Here is an 18,191-nt window from a genome sequence, read left to right as displayed (position 1 = left end):
GAGTAATAGACTGTGTTACTTACAAGTGCAGTATCCACCACTGACAGTCACAAGTGCAGTATCCACCACTGACAGCCACAAGTGCAGTATCCACCACTGACAGTCACAAGTGCAGTATCCACCACTGACAGTCACAAGTGCAGTATCCACCACTGACAGTCACAAGTGCAGTATCCACCACTGACAGCCACAAGTGCAGTATCCACCACTGACAGCCACAAGTGCAGAATCCACCACTGACAGCCACAAGTGCAGTATCCACCACTGACAGCCACAAGTGCAGTATCCACCACTGACAGCCACAAGTGCAGAATCCACCACTGACAGCCACAAGTGCAGAATCCACCACTGACAGCCACAAGTGCAGAATCCACCACTGACAGACACAAGTGCAGAATCCACCACTGACAGACACAAGTGCAGAATCCACCACTGACAGTCACAAGTGCAGTATCCACCACTGACAGTCACAAGTGCAGTATCCACCACTGACAGTCACAAGTGCAGTATCCACCACTGACAGTCACAAGTGCAGTATCCACCACTGACAGTCACAAGTGCAGTATCCACCACTGACAGTCACAAGTGCAGTATCCACCACTGACAGTCACAAGTGCAGTATCCACCACTGACAGCCACAAGTGCAGAATCCACCACTGACAGTCACAAGTGCAGTATCCACCACTGACAGCCACAAGTGCAGAATTCACCACTGACAGTCACAAGTGCAGTATCCACCACTGACAGTCACAAGTTGTTACACTTCGGGTGCCGGAAGCGAGAGTGGACCCACTGGGCCGTGACACCGAACCCTCCCCGAGTGAGCGCACCAAGTGGACCGACCCCTATACAGGGATCGTTAGGGAACAGACTCGGGGAGTTCAAGCGCCACGGCAGCCAGGACCAGGGGTCGGCTCAAGAGGGTGAGCGATGAAGAGGAGTAGTGGAAGATCCGAGGAGGAGACGGGTACACCGGGATCCGTAGGCGGAAGGAGTGGAAGGTGGGACGGCGGGACCAGCAGGAGGCAGGAAAGGGAGCAACACTAAAAGGAGAGAGGACACAGAGGGTTAAACAGCGGGCAGGAGCAGGAGACACAGCGATAACACGATGGCACAGCAGGAAGCACAGAGACAGGGAGCACAGGGACAGGGAGCACAAAGGCAGGCAGCACAGAGGGTAAACAGGATAGCAGCTGCTACAGCAGCGAGCACGGCCCAGACACAAGAGACAATAACTCAATAGTTAGGCGCCTCCCCTAGGGGAGGGCGGCCTGAAATACCTAGTGGAGGGCGCTGATAGGTCGGGCGGGATCTGAGCAGGTCACGCCGACAGACTGCCATAGGCGCACGATCTAACCCTCCGGCGCGTGCGCAGGGGTACCATGCGCGCGGCCGAGGGAAGTGGAGGAGGACGTCGGGAGACCAGCTGCCGGAAAGCGCGCAGAGCGGGGGCGCGCGTCAACGCAGAGACTGAGGAGGAAGCCGGACCAGGAGCGGGAGCGGTGAGTACAGCCGGGGAGCGAGGAGCGGTGCTAACACAAGTGCAGTATCCACCACTGACAGTCACAAGTGCAGTATCCACCACTGACAGCCACAAGTCCAGTATCCACCACTGACAGTCACAAGTGCAGTATCCACCACTGACAGTCACAAGTGCAGTATCCACCACTGACAGTCACAAGTGCAGTATCCACCACTGACAGTCACAAGTGCAGTATCCACCACTGACAGTCACAAGTGCCGTATCCACCACTGACAGTCACAAGTGCAGTATCCACCACTGACAGTCACAAGTGCAGTATCCACCACTGACAGCCACAAGTGCAGTATCCACCACTGACAGCCACAAGTGCAGTATCCACCACTGACAGCCACAAGTGCAGTATCCACCACTGACAGTCACAAGTGCAGTATCCACCACTGACAGTCACAAGTGCAGTATCCACCACTGACAGTCACAAGTGCAGTATCCACCACTGACAGTCACAAGTGTAGTATCCACCACTGACAGCCATGATTGCAGTATCCACCACTGACAGTCACAAGTGCAGTATCCACCACTGTCAGTCACAAGTGCAGTATCCACCACTGTCAGTCACAAGTGCAGTATCCACCACTGACAGTCACAAGTGCAGTATCCACCACTGACAGTCACAAGTGCAGTATCCACCACTGACAGTCACAAGTGCAGTATCCACCACTGACAGTCACAAGTGCAGTATCCAACACTGACAGTCACAAGTGCAGTATCCAACACTGACAGTCACAAGTGCAGTATCCAACACTGACAGTCACAAGTGCAGTATCCACCACTGACAGTCGCAAGTGCAGTATCCACCACTGACAGCCGCAAGTGCAGTATCCACCACTGACAGTCGCAAGTGCAGTATCCACCACTGACAGTCACAAGTGCAGTATCCACCACTGACAGTCACACGTGCAGTATCCACCACTGACAGTCACACGTGCAGTATCCACCACTGACAGTCACAAGTGCAGTATCCACCACTGACAGTCACAAGTGCAGTATCCACCACTGACAGTCACAAGTGCAGTATCCACCACTGACAGTCACAAGTGCAGTATCCACCACTGACAGCCACAAGTGCAGAATCCACCACTGACAGTCACAAGTGCAGTATCCACCACTGACAGTCACAAGTGCAGTATCCACCACTGACAGCCACAAGTGCAGTATCCACCACTGACAGTCACAAGTGCAGTATCCACCACTGACAGTCACAAGTGCAGTATCCACCACTGACAGTCACAAGTGCAGTATCCACCACTGACAGTCACAAGTGCAGTATCCACTGACAGCCACAAGTGCAGTATCCACCACTGACAGCCACAAGTGCAGTATCCACCACTGACAGTCACAAGTGCAGTATCCACCACTGACAGTCACAAGTGCAGTATCCACCACTGACAGTCACAAGTGCAGTATCCACCACTGACAGTCACAAGTGCACAATCCACCACTGACAGTTACAAGTGCACAATCCACCACTGACAGTCACAAGTGCAGTAACCACCACTGACAGTCACAAGTGCAGCATCCACCACTGACAGTCACAAGTGCAGCATCCACCACTGACAGCCACAAGTGCAGAATCCACCACTGACAGTCACAAGTGCAGTATCCACCACTGACAGTCACAAGTGCAGTATCCACCACTGACAGTCTCAAGTGCAGAATCCACCACTGACAGTCACAAGTGCAGTATCCACCACTGACAGTCACAAGTGCAGTATCCACCACTGACAGTCACAAGTGCAGTATCCACCCACCACTGACAGTCACAAGTGCAGTATCCACCACTGACAGTCACAAGTGCAGTATCCACCACTGACAGTCACAAGTGCAGTATCCACCACTGACAGTCACAAGTGCAGTATCCACCAGTGACAGTCACAAGTGCAGTATCCACCACTGACAGCCACAAGTGCAGTATCCACCACTGACAGCCACAAGTGCAGTATCCACCACTGACAGCCACAAGTGCAGTATCCACCACTGACAGTCACAATTAAAGTGTCTAACCTGACAACCAGAGGACGATGATCCTATGATGCTGAGATGAACTGTGTTATCACGCTCTTACCAAGTTCCAGAGGTTTTCAATCACCTGAAAAGCTTCGATGAAGGCTGGTGAACAATAAGGTAATTGTCAGGAAGCTACAACCCTGACCTGTGTCCTGTGCATTAGGACAAGGACTGGTTATGGTGCTATGTTTAGCAAGGAAGAGTCATTTTAACCCTTGCTTTGCTGACCAAAGACGTCACACCTGTTCAAAGACCAGTGCCGATGGAGGATTCCAGAATATCCAAGGCGAGCCAATGTAAGCCCAGGTTTTTAAAGGTGACACTGCACAGATATTAAAGCTGCATTTCATCTATAGACTTTGTTTCTTATCAAAATTTGAATTTATGAACTTTGATTTTATACACAACACGATTCCTACAACATCTATATGCTAGAGAAAAACTGTGTTTTTAAAAGAACCAAGAAGAAGACAGAAGATATCAAAATGAAGACCAGATGACATCAGATGATGATGACTGGACCTGAGATGCTTCAATTTAGACTTAGGGAAGTATAATTACACATATTTTATATGAATATTGTTCACGGCTTACCATAACATGAATTCACATCAATTATGTCATTGAGTACGTATAACAGTAATCTGATATTATTATTATTGATATTAAATTATTTTGTCAAAGAAGAAGAAAAGAAGAAAGAAGATCTTGTTATATTTTGAGGGTTCCAATTAATGTCTGTCTCCCTGAAAAGGGGGAATTGTTAAATATTATTAGTTGTGGATTTATATTAGTTATGGATTTATATATATATTAGTTATGGAGTTGTATTCTTATCACACTCAGTTCTGTACTGGACATTGCCTTCCACTGACACTGCATGTGCTATTTTAGCAAGTGGTAAATGTCAGCTCCACTACATATTTAAGTTTAGCTTGAGGTAAATGTCAAACTCCATATATACAGAGATCACGTGCTTTAAGAGACGTATATAATTCATGGCTCACTCTAGAGGTCGCTCGCTCCTTCCCTCACCATCATGAGACACAGACGCAAGATGTCATCTCTGCACGGACATAACTGAACAGCTGGTATGTAACTTTACTACGAAGAAGCCTAAGAGAGACAGAGGCCATTTGCCATGTGGAATCCCAGAGAAAGAAGGTGACAAGCTTTTGCTATGAACTAATGGACAATCTCTCTTTCACCTATTTTTATGTTTTTCTGTAATAATCTTTTCTTTGATGGAAGAATCCAAATAAACCACTATATTTTTATCTGGTAACTAGTCCTAAGTATTTTACAAAGAATACGCATTATTTTACAGATCCACAGTGTCGAATGCTGCAGAGAGATCCAAGAGAATTAGCATGGAGTAATGACCATTTGGTTTAGCTGTTAGTAGATCATTAGAGACTTTAGTGAGGGTAGTTTCAGTAGAGTGTAAGGAGCGTAAACCGGATTGGAGAGGGTCGAGAAGAGAGTTATCAGAGAGATAGCGGATAAGATGGGAGTGGACCAGGCGTTCCAGGAGTTTAGAGATGAAGGGAAGATTAGAGACAGGTCTATAGTTAGCGGCACAGTTTTGGTCGAGGGGTGGTTTTTTAAGTAGTGGATGTGTGATGGCATGCTTAAATGAGGAGGGAAAGATACCAGAAGAGAGAGAGAGAGGTTAAATATTTTAGTTAGGTGAGGGGTGACAGCAGGGGAAAGGGACTGGAGGAGATGTGACGGAAATGGGTCACTGATGCAAAAGGTTGGGCGAGAAGATTCAAGGAGCCTGCTTACTTCTTCTTCTGTTACTGGTTCAAAATCAGAGAGTGAGCTAGATGCAGTGGAGGAGGGAGGACAGTTCATGGTATGTGGTGATTGGGAGATAATTTCCTGTCGAATCTGGTCAATTTTTTCTTTGAAGTAATTGGCCAGATCGTCAGCTCAGAGCTCTGTGGTTGGGGCCTGTACTCTTGGGTTGAGTAGAGAATGATAAGTGTCAAAGAGACGTTTCGGGTTATTGGACAGTGAGGTGATGAGGGTGTTGAAATAGGTTTGTTTGGAGAGGTGAAGGGCAGTGTTGTATGTTCTAAGCATAAACTTATAATGGATGAAATCTTTGTGTAGATTGGATTTTCTCCACAGACGTTCGGCGCACCTGGAGCATCGCTGTAGGAAACGTGTTTGCAGGGTGTGCCAGGGTTGTCGCCGTCTGTGTTGTGGTGTTCTATTTATAGGGGGTGCAAATTCATCCAGGGCAGTTTGAAGTGTTTCATTGTAATGCTTCAGTGCAGAATCAGGACATGAGAGGGAGGAGATAGGGGCCAATGAAGACTGCAAGTTCTTTATAAGTTTCTGGGTGTTAATGGCCTGTATGTTTCTATAAGTATGGACAGTGGGGGAGACCTGAGCGGCCTGGCAGTTCTTGATAGAGAATGAAAGAAGATTGTGGTCAGAGAGCGGGAGAGGGGAGTTTGCAAAATCATCCACTGCACAAAGAAAATAATATTGCTCCCCATTTCAGGAGAGATTGTGCAGTAATCTAAATTCCTTAGGATCAAAAACAATGTAATTGGTTGTAAGTTCTATAGAAAAGGGCTTTCACTGCCCAAAGTCATTTGAACAGTTTAGGGTGGAGGAGAATGTTGTGGTCTAGAGGCAAAATGGTGATCATGGTAATACGGCCGGACTACACCACCGATAAAGCAGCCACAGCCGGTGACTGAGAGGAATCTGTGACTTCTCTGCATTCAGTGGTTACTACTCACCTGGGTAGTCATATGTGGGAATCTCCTCTTTACACCACTCATCACCCCTCACATATGTCTCTGTAGTATTAATATGGGTCAGATCTTCACCCTGAAACAAATATTGTAAAAGTCACAGACAGATGGAGAAGTCCCATCTATGATCAGCTCTAATCCTGCCATTTCCACCGTTCTCATTACACAAGTATAAAACATATAATACTGGTGGATAAAACAAGACTGAGCACAAGACCTTCACAGCCGTCTACACATCATAGGGGAGATCTCCTGACACCTTCTCTCCATCTACCTGATGATCCTGAGGAGCACTGGGATCTTCTTGGTTACAGTCCTGTGGAAGAAGAGGACGGGGACATCTCTCTGGTGTTGTCCTCTTACTGGATAGATCTGGAGGAAACACATACAGGGACTGAATTCATTCTCTACATACAGATAATTATAGGCCGTGTGTATTTAGTCCTGTCTATTACCTGGAGATGTGAGGGGCTGGGGAACCTCCATTATGACGTCCTTGTACAGATCTCTGTGTCCTTCTAAATACTCCCACTCCTCCATGGAGAAATAGACAGCGACATCCTGACACCTTATAGGAACCTGACACATACAATGATACCGTCATCCCCCGATCCCTTCATAGTGTTACTGTATAATGTCCCAGCATTCCCAGCAGTGTCACCTCTCCAGTCAGCAGCTCAATCATCTTGTAGATGAGTTCTAGGATCTTCTGGTCATTGATGTCCTCATGGATCAGGGGGTGAGGTGGAGGCCCCGTGATTGGGCTCAGGGGTCTTCCCCATCCCTCAGACACAGGGTCCTGACAGCGATCACTAGAGGTCTTCTTCACCACTGTGTAATCCTGGTTATGGAGAGACACAGTAATAAATCTCACTACAGACATTTCCAGAGTCCTCACCTCTCCAGTTCTGTCCATCTTTTATTCCCATAGATAAGAATGATGTAATGTGACGTCATCAGAATCTCTCACCTCTCCAGTGAGACGGAAGAGGATCTCTAGGGTGAGGTGTAATATCCTCTCCGCCATCTTGTCTCTGTCCATATCCATCCCTGATGGGTAAATCAGGAAAATTCTCTTCTGTAGAAGATCTTCACTGAGAGGATCCGATATTGTAGAGACCTGAATGAGAAGAAGATGATCCGATGTAACACCATAAGAATCCTGTGTAATAATACAATTACTGGAGATAATAAGGGAAACATATGAGGAGATTTATTATCTTACAGGGTTTAGTTTTCTTCCCTGACATCTACTAATAAAACCTATATATTTAGGCCACAGACAACAAGCAGTTTCCTCCTCGGAGTCGGCAGCTGAACACGTTCCTCATAGACTCATCTTCCATAACGCTAATTCTCGTCTCATTACCGACACTGGAATCGGCATTAGCAATACTGCAGGAGATATTCATTACACGCGACATGAGAAATAACTCCTTCATGATGAGGACGACATCTTCATCTTCTACTGCGGCTCTAGAGACAGATTTGGCCAGAGTCGGTCACTGCCTCCATCCCCACCGGCCGTCTATATGAAGGTTTCCCATCTTCCCCGCACTGGAATCTTCAATAATAATAATAATCTTTATTTATATAGCGCCAACATATTCCGCAGCGCTTTACAGTTTAACAGTTTCAAAACACAAGTCATAAGTAACAACGTTAACAATACAATAATTAAAGCAAAATAAGACGAAATAAGATGACCCTGCTCAGAGAGCTTACAATCTACAATGAGGTGGGGGAGATACAGAGTACAGGTGTGTATTTACAATGGTGTATTTACAATGAAGGTCCAGCCATCTTGAGGGAGTGAAGGATGGATGGAGATAGTGAATGGGCTACACACGCACACTTACACATAGAATGACTTTGATTAGTGAATGTGATAAGCCGCTCTGAACAAATGTGTTTTGAAGGAGCGCCTAAAACTATGCAAACTGTGGTTAGTCCTAATATCTTGGGGTAGAGCATTCCAGAGTATAGGAGCAGCACGGGAGAAGTCTTGGAGTCGGGAGTGGGAGGTACGGATTAGTGCAGAGGTTAGTCGAAAGTCGTTTGCAGAGCGCAGCGATCGGCTAGGCCGATAGAAAGAAATGAGGGAGGAGATGTAGGGGGGTGCCGCACCATGGAGAGCTTTGTGGATGAGAACAAGTACTTTGAATCGGATCCTATAATGAATGGGCAGCCAGTGTAATGACTGACGAAGAGCGGACACGTCCGAGTATCGATTAGCCAGATGGATGACACTGGCTGCTGCATTAAGTATGGACTGGAGAGGGGATAGTCGAGTGACGGGGAGGACAATTAATAGAGCATTGCAGTAATCCAGGCGGGAGTGGATCAATGCTACAGTGAGGGTTTTTGTTGTTTCCATGGTGAGAAAAGGGCGAATTCAAGAGATGTTCTTTAGGTGTAAGCAGCAAGAGCGGGCAAGAGATTGTACATGGGATGTGAAGTAGAGATTGGTGTCAAACATAACACCCAGACAGCGCGCCTGCTGCAGGGTTGTTATTGTGGTACCATCCACGGAGAGGGAAATGTCAGATTTAAGGGAGGTTAGTAGATGGCGGGAGCAGAAGAAGTTCAGTTTTAGAGAGGTTGAGTTTCAGATAGTGAACATGACGTTGGAGACTGTAGACAGACAGTCACTGGCGTTCTGTAGTACAGAGGAGGTAAGGTCGGGGGAAGATGTACATAGTTGTGTGTCATCAGCATAAAGATGGTACTGAAAGCCAAATCTGCTGATGGTCTGTCCAATTGGGGCCGTATAGAGAGAGAAAAGAAGGGGGCCAAGGACTGAGCCCTGAGGTACCCCGACAGCAAGAGGAAGAGGAGATGACGTGGAGCCAGAGAACAAAACACTGAAGGAGAGGTCAGAGAGATAAGAAGAGAACCAGGAGAGTGCAGTGTCCTTAATGCCTAGTGACTGGAGCCTAGAGAGTAGGAGATGGTGGTCAACAGTGTCGAAAGCTGCAGATAGATCGAGAAGAATGAGCAGAGAGTGGTCACCGTTACGTTTTGCTGTCAGAAGGTCATTGGTCACTTTGATAAGTGCAGTTTCAGTCGAATGTAGGGGGCGGAAGCCGGACTGTGAAGGGTCTAGAAGGCAGTGGAGAGGTAACGGGTAAGGCGGGAGTAAACTAGGTGCTCCAAAAGTTTAGAGATGAAGGGGAGATTGGAGACTGGTCTGTAGTTGTTTGTGCAGGATGGGTCGAGAGCAGGTTTCTTTAGTAATGGAGTAACAATGGCGTGTTTGAAGGAGGATGGGAAAATGCCCGAGGAGCGGGAGAGATTAAAGATTGTAGTTAGGTGGGTTGTGACGACTGGAGAGAGAGACTGGAGGAGATGTGAGGGCATGGGGTCGGTAGTGCATGTAGTCGGACGAGAAGAAGAGAGGAGTCTGGAGACTTCTTCTTCTGTGATGGGATCAAATGTGGAAAGTGAGCCAGGGAAGATGCAGGAAGGGATGGGAGTCACAGCACTTGGTGGTTGGGAGCAGATTTCCTGACGGATATTATCTATTTTTTCTGTAAAGTGGGAGGCCAGGTCATCAGCACAAATGTCTGTGATAGGGGCTTGTGCTTTTGGCCGAGGAGGGAGTGAAAAGTGTCAAAAAGTTTCTTGGGGTTGTTGGCTAGTGAGGAGATCAGGGTGGTGAAGTAGTTCTGTTTGGCGAGGTGAAGGGCAGCGTTATAGGTTCTTAACATAAATTTGAAGTGGATGAAGTCTTCTGGTGTGAGGGTTTTTCTCCATAGGCGTTCAGCACTCCTAGAGCATCGCTGGAGAAGGTGAGTTTGTGATGTGAGCCAGGGCTGTTTTACTCTGTGTTTGGAGGTTCTGAGGGTGAGGGGAGCTACTTGGTCAAGGGTGCTTCTAAGCGTGTCATTGTAGTGATGAACAGCCAGATTAGGACAGGAAAAAGAGGAGATAGGGGACAGTGATGAGTGTAGGGAATCTGAAAGTGTCTGAGGGTTAATGGCTTGTAGATTTCTGACTGTGTGGGAGGTACGAGTGAGCTGTGGTGGGCGAGGATTTGTGAGTGTGAAGGAGAGAATGTTGTGGTCAGAGAGTGGAAGCGGTGAGTTATTTAGGTGGGAGATTGAGCAGAGCCGGACAAATACCAGATCAAGGGTGTTGCCGTCCTTGGGTGTCTCAGAGGTTGAAAGCTGCGAGAGGCCTAGAGAGGTGGTTAGTGATAGAAGCTGGGATGCAGATGTGAAAGTAGGGCTGTTAATGGGGATGTTGAAGTCTCCCAGGATGAGGGTTGGAAGTTCTGAGGACATGAAGTGCGGCAGCCAGGCTGAAAAGTGGTCAAGGAAGTGGGTGGTTGAGCCTGGGGGCCGGTATATGACCGCAACCCTGAGGGAGAGGGGACGGAAGAGCCTGATGGTGTGGACCTCAAAAGGGAATAAGAGTGATGGAACTGGGGGGGATGACCTGGAAAGTGCATTGTGGGGACAGGAGTATGCCGACTCCACCACCATGTCTGTTTGTGGGTCTCGGGGAGTGAGAGAATTGTAAGCCACCGTAGGAAATGGCAGTAGGAGAGACAGTGTCAGAATCCTGAATCCAGGTTTCAGTGAGGGCCAACAGATTAAGAGAGGGCAGCACGGTGGCTCAGTGGTTAGCGCTGCAGCCTTGCAGCGCTGGAGTCCTGGGTTCGAATCCCACCAAGGACAACATCTGCAAGGAGTTTGTATGTTCTCCCCGTGTTTGCGTGGGTTTCCTCCGGGCACTCCGGTTTCCTCCCACATTCTAAAGACATACTGATAGGGAATTTAGATTGTGAGCCCCATCGGGGACAGTGATGAAAATGTGTGCAAAAACTGTAAAGCGCTGCGGAATATGTTAGCGCTATATAAAAATAAAGATTATTATTATTATTATTATTAAGAGAGTTGTTCAAAAAGTAGTTGTGTAGGAAAGGAAGCTTGTTACAAGCAGACCGTGGATTCCAGAGGGCACAATTAAAAGATGGAGATGAGGGAGTGCAAGTAATGGTAATAAGATTATTTTGGTTTCGATATGAGGTAGGGTAGGGGTTGAGGTTGGGGGATGGTGGCCCAGGGTTGGGGGAGATGTCCCCTGAAATCAGTAGGAGTAGGAAGATAAAGAGCAAATAGTTGTTGGAATTGTAAGTAGTTTTTTTCTGCGATGTGTTTGGGCAAGATGGGCTAGGGTTTCTCAGGAAGGTGAGGAGTACATGTGAGCTGTACATGGGAAAGGGAAGTATAGAGGGGCTGATGTGTACGAGTCATGATGGAGGGGGGATAGGGTGGTGAATGTGGATGGCAAGGGAACACAGGAGGATAAAAATAAAGCACATGGTTAAAGGGGAGAGCAAAGTGTGGGTTACCTGACTCCTGCCCTGACTAACTTCCATGTATAACTGCCGTTTTGCTGGATGCTTAGCTTCTGTGATGCTTTGCTTATGGGATGCTTGCGTGCTGCACCCCACACTTTATAGTGAAGGGACAGGAGAGAGGGCCTGTTCCCAGGAGCTACAGTCTGAGGAAAGGGCTAAAAAGCCTTCACTAGACCCCTGTACAGCTGTATAATGAGGCCCAGGCTTTATAGTGAAGGGACAGGAGTGAGGGCCTGTGCCCAGGAGCTACAGTCTGAGGAAAGGGCTAAAAAGCCTTCACTAGACCCCTGTACAGCTGTATAATGAGACCCAAGCTTTATAGTGAAGGGACAGGAGGGAGGGCCTGTTTCCAGAAGCTACAGTCTGAGGAAAGGGCTAAAAAGCCTTCACTAGACCCCTGTACAGCTGTATAATGAGGCCCAGGCTTTATAGTGAAGGGACAGGAGTGAAGGCCTGATCCCAGGAGCTACAGTCTGAGGAAAGGGCTAAAAAGCCTTCACTACACCCCTGTACAGCTGTATAATGAGACCCAGGCTTTATAGTGAAGTGACAGGAGTGAGGGCCTGTGCCCAGGAGCTACAGTCTGAGGAAAGGGCTAAAAAGCCTTCACTAGACCCCTGTACAGCTGTATAATGAGACCCAAGCTTTATAGTGAAGGGACAGGAGGGAGGGCCTGTTTCCAGAAGCTACAGTCTGAGGAAAGGGCTAAAAAGCCTTCACTAGACCCCTGTACAGCTGTATAATGAGGCCCAGGCTTTATAGTGAAGGGACAGGAGTGAAGGCCTGATCCCAGGAGCTACAGTCTGAGGAAAGGGCTAAAAAGCCTTCACTACACCCCTGTACAGCTGTATAATGAGACCCAGGCTTTATAGTGAAGTGACAGGAGTGAGGGCCTGTGCCCAGGAGCTACAGTCTGAGGAAAGGGCTAAAAAGCCTTCACTAGACCCCTGTACAGCTGTATAATGAGGCCCAAGCTTTATAGTGAAGGGACTGGAGTGAGGGTCTGTGCCCAGGGGCTACAGACTGAGGAAAGGGCTAAAAAGCCTTCACTAGACCCCTGTACAGCTGTATAATGAGGCCCATGCTTTATAGTGAAGGGACAGGAGTGAGGGCCTGTGCCCAGGAGCTACAGTCTGAGGAAAGGGCTAAAAAGCCTTCACTAGACCCCTGTACGGCTGTATAATGAGGCCCAGGCTTTATAGTGAAGGGACAGGAGTGAGGGCCTGATCCCAGGAGCTACAGTCTGAGGAAAGGGCTAAAAAGCCTTCACTAGACCCCTGTACAGCTGTATAATGAGGCCCAGGCTTTATATTGAAGGGACAGGAGTGAGGGCCTGTGCCCAGGAGCTACAGTCTGAGGAAAGGGCTAAAAAGCCTTCACTAGACCCCTGTACAGCTGTATAATGAGGCCCAGGCTTTACAGTGAAGGGACAGGAGAGAGGGACTGTTCCCAGGAGCTACAGTCTGAGGAAAGGGCTAAAAAGTCTTCACTAGTCCCCTGTACAGCTGTATAATGAGGCCCAGGCTTTACAGTGAAGGGACAGGAGTGAGGGCCTGTGCCCAGGAGCTACAGTCTGAGGAAAGGGCTAAAAAGCCTTCACTAGTCCCCTGTACAGCTGTATAATGAGGCCCAGGCTTTATAGTGAGGGGACAGGAGTGAGGGCCTGTTCCCAGGAGCTACAGTCTGAGGAAAGGGCTAAAAAGCCTTCACTAGACCCCTGTACAGCTGTATAATGAGGCCCAGGCTTTATAGTGAAGGGACAGGAGTGAGGGCCTGATCCCAGGAGCTACAGTCTGAGGAAAGGGCTAAAAAGCCTTCACTAGACCCCTGTACAGCTGTATAATGAGGCCCAGGCTTTATAGTGAGGGGACAGGACTGAGAAAAGTGGGGAAAGGCGCAAGAAAAGCCGGACTGCCCATCACTAACCTGCAGAGCCGCACTCCACATATATGGCTGCTCTGTGCGCACAGGACCTGTGATGAGGTCACAGGAGGGGAGGAGTCAGGGGTCACATGATCAGGGGCCTCAGTGTGTGCAGGACTCTGCTGTGCTGGTTGTCATGGTGCTGGATGAAGGGAAGTTTCTGTGTGGGGTCAGGAGGGGTTTACAGGGTGGATGTAGCAGAGCCGTGTGTGTACGAGGTGTACGGAGCGCAGCCGCGTGTGTACGAGGTGTACGGAGCGGAGCCGTGTGTGTACGGAGTGTACGGAGCGGAGCCGTGTGTACGAGGTGTACGGAGCGGAGCCGCGTGTGTACGAGGTGTACGGAGCAGAGCCGTGTGTGTACGAGGTGTGCGGAGCCGCGTGTGTACGAGGTGTACGGAGCGGAGCCGTGTGTGTACGAGGTGTACGGAGCGGAGCCGTGAGTGTACGAGGTGTACGGAGCAGAGCTGTGTGTGTACGAGGTGTACGGAGCAGGGCCGTGTGTGTACGAGGTGTACGGAGCAGAGCCGTGTGTACGAGGTGTACGGAGCGGAGCTGTGTGTGTACGAGGTGTACGGAGCGGAGCCGTGTGTGTACGAGGTGTACGGAGCGGAGCCGTGTGTGTACGAGGTGTACGGAGCGGAGCCCTGTGTGTACGAGGTGTACGGAGCAGAGCCGTGTGTGTACGAGGTGTACGGAGCTGAGCCGCGTGTGTACGAGGTGTACGGAGCGGAGCCGTGTGTGTACGAGGTGTACGGAGCAGAGCCCTGTGTGTACGAGGTGTACGGAGCGGAGCCGCGTGTGTACGAGGTGTACGGAGCTGAGCCGCGTGTGTACGAGGTGTACGGAGCGGAGCCGCATGTGTACGAGGTGTACGGAGCAGAGCCCTGTGTGTACGAGGTGTACGGAGCGGAGCTGTGTGTGTACGAGGTGTACGGAGCGGAGCCGTGTGTGTACGAGGTGTACGGAGCGGAGCCGTGTGTGTACGAGGTGTACGGAGCAGAGCCCTGTGTGTACAAGGTGTACGGACCGGAGTCGTGTGTGTACGAGGTGTACGGAGCAGAGCTCTGTGTGTACGAGGTGTACGGAGCAGAGCTGTGTGTGTACGAGGTGTACGGAGCGGAGCCGTGTGTGTACGAGGTGTACGGAGCAGAGCCGTGTGTGTACAAGGTGTACGGACCGGAGCCGTGTGTGTACGAGGTGTACGGACCGGAGCCGTGTGTGTACGAGGTGTACGGAGCAGAGCCCTGTGTGTACAAGGTGTACGGACCGGAGCCGTGTGTGTACGAGGTGTACGGAGCAGAGCCGTGTGTGTACGAGGTGTACGGAGCGGAGCCGTGTGTGTACGGGGTGTACGGAGCGGAGCCGTGTGTGTACGAGGTGTACGGAGCAGAGCCGTGTGTGTACGAGGTGTACGGAGCGGAGCCGTGTGTGTACGGGGTGTACGGAGCGGAGCCGTGTGTGTACGAGGTGTACGGAGCAGAGCCCTGTGTGTACAAGGTGTACGGACCGGAGCCGTGTGTATGAGGTGTAAAGAGCAGAGCCCTGTGTGTACGAGGTGCACGGACCGGAGCCGAGTGTACGAGGTGTAAGGAGCGGAGCCGTGTGTGTACGAGGTGTACGGAGCGGAGCCGTGTGTGTACGAGGTGTACGGAGCAGAGCCCTGTGTGTACAAGGTGTACGGACCGGAGCCCTGTGTGTACGAGGTGTACGGACCGGAGCCGTGTGTACGAGGTGTAAAGAGCAGAGCCGTGTGTGTACGTGGTGTACGGAGCGGAGCCGTGTGTGTATGAGGTGTAAAGAGCGGAGCCGTGGGTGTACGAGGTGTACAGAGCAGAGCCGCGTGTGTACGAGGTGTACGGAGCGGAGCCGTGTGTGTACGAGGTGTACGGAGCGGAGCCGTGTGTGTACGAGGTGTACGGAGCAGAGCCCTGTGTGTACAAGGTGTACGGACCGGAGCCCTGTGTGTACGAGGTGTACGGACCGGAGCCGTGTGTACGAGGTGTAAAGAGCAGAGCCATGTGTGTACGTGGTGTACGGAGCGGAGCCGTGTGTGTACGATGTGTAAAGAGCAGAGCCATGTGTGTATGTGGTGTACGGAGCGGAGCCGTGTGTGTATGAGGTGTAAAGAGCGGAGCCGTGGGTGTACGAGGTGTACAGAGCAGAGCTGCGTGTGTACGAGGTGTACGGAGCGGAGCCGTGTGTGTACGAGGTGTACGGAGCGGAGCCGTGTGTGTACGAGGTGTACGGAGCAGAGCCCTGTGTGTACAAGGTGTACGGACCGGAGCCCTGTGTGTACGAGGTGTACGGACCGGAGCCGTGTGTACGAGGTGTAAAGAGCAGAGCCGTGTGTGTACGTGGTGTACGGAGCGGAGCCGTGTGTGTACGATGTGTAAAGAGCAGAGCCATGTGTGTACGTGGTGTACGGAGCGGAGCCGTGTGTGTATGAGGTGTAAAGAGCGGAGCCGTGGGTGTACGAGGTGTACAGAGCAGAGCCGCGTGTGTACGAGGTGTACGGAGCGGAGCCGTGTGTGTACGAGGTGTACGGAGCGGAGCCGTGTGTGTACGAGGTGTACGGAGCAGAGCCCTGTGTGTACAAGGTGTACGGACCGGAGCCCCGTGTGTACGAGGTGTACGGACCGGAGCCGTGTGTACGAGGTGTAAAGAGCAGAGCCATGTGTGTACGTGGTGTACGGAGCGGAGCCGTGTGTGTACGATGTGTAAAGAGCAGAGCCATGTGTGTACGTGGTGTACGGAGCGGAGCCGTGTGTGTATGAGGTGTAAAGGGCGGAGCCGTGGGTGTACGAGGTGTACAGAGCAGAGCTGCGTGTGTACGAGGTGTACGGAGCGGAGCCGTGTGTGTACGAGGTGTACGGAGCGGAGCCGTGTGTGTACGAGGTGTACGGAGCAGAGCCCTGTGTGTACAAGGTGTACGGACCGGAGCCCTGTGTGTACGAGGTGTACGGACCAGAGCCGTGTGTACGAGGTGTAAAGAGCAGAGCCATGTGTGTACGAGGTGTACGGACCAGAGCCGTGTGTACGAGGTGTAAAGAGCAGAGCCATGTGTGTACGTGGTGTACGGAGCGGAGCCGTGTGTGTACGATGTGTAAAGAGCAGAGCCATGTGTGTACGTGGTGTACGGAGCGGAGCCGTGTGTGTATGAGGTGTAAAGAGCGGAGCCGTGGGTGTACGAGGTGTACAGAGCAGAGCTGCGTGTGTACGAGGTGTACGGAGCGGAGCCGTGTGTGTACGAGGTGTACGGAGCGGAGCCGTGTGTGTACGAGGTGTACGGAGCAGAGCCCTGTGTGTACAAGGTGTACGGACCGGAGCCCTGTGTGTACGAGGTGTACGGACCAGAGCCGTGTGTACAAGGTGTAAAGAGCAGAGCCATGTGTGTACGAGGTGTACGGACCAGAGCCGTGTGTACGAGGTGTAAAGAGCAGAGCCATGTGTGTACGTGGTGTACGGAGCGGAGCCGTGTGTGTATGAGGTGTAAAGAGCGGAGCCGTGGGTGTACGAGGTGTACGGAGCAGAGCCGCGTGTGTACGAGGTGTACGGAGCGGAGCCGTGTGTGTACGAGGTGTACGGAGCAGAGCCATGTGTGTACGTGGTGTACGGAGCGGAGCCGTGTGTGTATGAGGTGTAAAGAGCGGAGCCGTGGGTGTACGAGGTGTACGGAGCAGAGCCGCGTGTGTACGAGGTGTACGGAGCGGAGCCGTGTGTGTACGAGGTGTACGGAGCGGAGCCGTGTGTGTACGAGGTGTACGGAGCGGAGCCGTGTGTGTACGAGGTGTACGGAGCGGAGCCCTGTGTGTACGAGGTGTACGGAGCTGAGCCGCGTGTGTACGAGGTGTACGGAGCGGAGCCGTGTGTGTACGAGGTGTACGGAGCGGAGCCGCATGTGTACGAGGTGTACGGAGCAGAGCCCTGTGTGTACGAGGTGTACGGAGCGGAGCTGTGTGTGTACGAGGTGTACGGAGCGGAGCCGTGTGTGTACGAGGTGTACGGAGCAGAGCCCTGTGTGTACAAGGTGTACGGACCGGAGTCGTGTGTGTACGAGGTGTACGGAGCAGAGCTCTGTGTGTACGAGGTGTACGGAGCAGAGCTGTGTGTGTACGAGGTGTACGGAGCGGAGCCGTGTGTGTACGAGGTGTACGGAGCAGAGCCCTGTGTGTACAAGGTGTACGGACCGGAGCCGTGTGTGTACGAGGTGTACGGAGCAGAGCCGTGTGTGTACGAGGTGTACGGAGCGGAGCCGTGTGTGTACGGGGTGTACGGAGCGGAGCCGTGTGTGTACGAGGTGTACGGAGCAGAGCCGTGTGTGTACGAGGTGTACGGAGCGGAGCCGTGTGTGTACGGGGTGTACGGAGCGGAGCCGTGTGTGTACGAGGTGTACGGAGCAGAGCCCTGTGTGTACAAGGTGTACGGACCGGAGCCGTGTGTATGAGGTGTAAAGAGCAGAGCCCTGTGTGTACGAGGTGCACGGACCGGAGCCGAGTGTACGAGGTGTAAGGAGCGGAGCCGTGTGTGTACGAGGTGTACGGAGCGGAGCCGTGTGTGTACGAGGTGTACGGAGCAGA

At 51.2% G+C, this 18,191-nt stretch overlaps 1 protein-coding gene across 1 annotated transcript in view; it reads right to left on the bottom strand.

The window, feature by feature from the left end:
- Nucleotides 1-13,590, bottom strand: part of LOC141077552 (uncharacterized) — a 30,783-nt gene extending 17,193 nt beyond the window's left edge. The window contains exons 1-4 of the mRNA XM_073564554.1: nt 11,681-13,590; nt 7,292-7,441; nt 6,983-7,162; nt 6,307-6,397 (exon numbers count right to left, since the gene is read on the bottom strand). Coding sequence (XP_073420655.1) covers nt 6,307-6,397; nt 6,983-7,162; nt 7,292-7,441; nt 11,681-11,707 — 448 coding nt within the window. The 5' untranslated portion in view covers nt 11,708-13,590. The remainder of the gene's footprint in view (nt 1-6,306; nt 6,398-6,982; nt 7,163-7,291; nt 7,442-11,680) is intronic.
- Nucleotides 13,591-18,191: the final 4,601 nt, after the last annotated feature.

This window comes from Dendrobates tinctorius, unplaced genomic scaffold (genome assembly GCF_039654945.1).
Source record: "Dendrobates tinctorius isolate UK_male_01 unplaced genomic scaffold, ASM3965494v1 ptg000456l, whole genome shotgun sequence".
Taxonomy (NCBI): domain Eukaryota; kingdom Metazoa; phylum Chordata; class Amphibia; order Anura; family Dendrobatidae; genus Dendrobates; species Dendrobates tinctorius.
The sequence above is the reverse complement of the archived record's forward strand: the minus strand, read 5'-3'. Positions and strand labels throughout refer to the sequence as shown.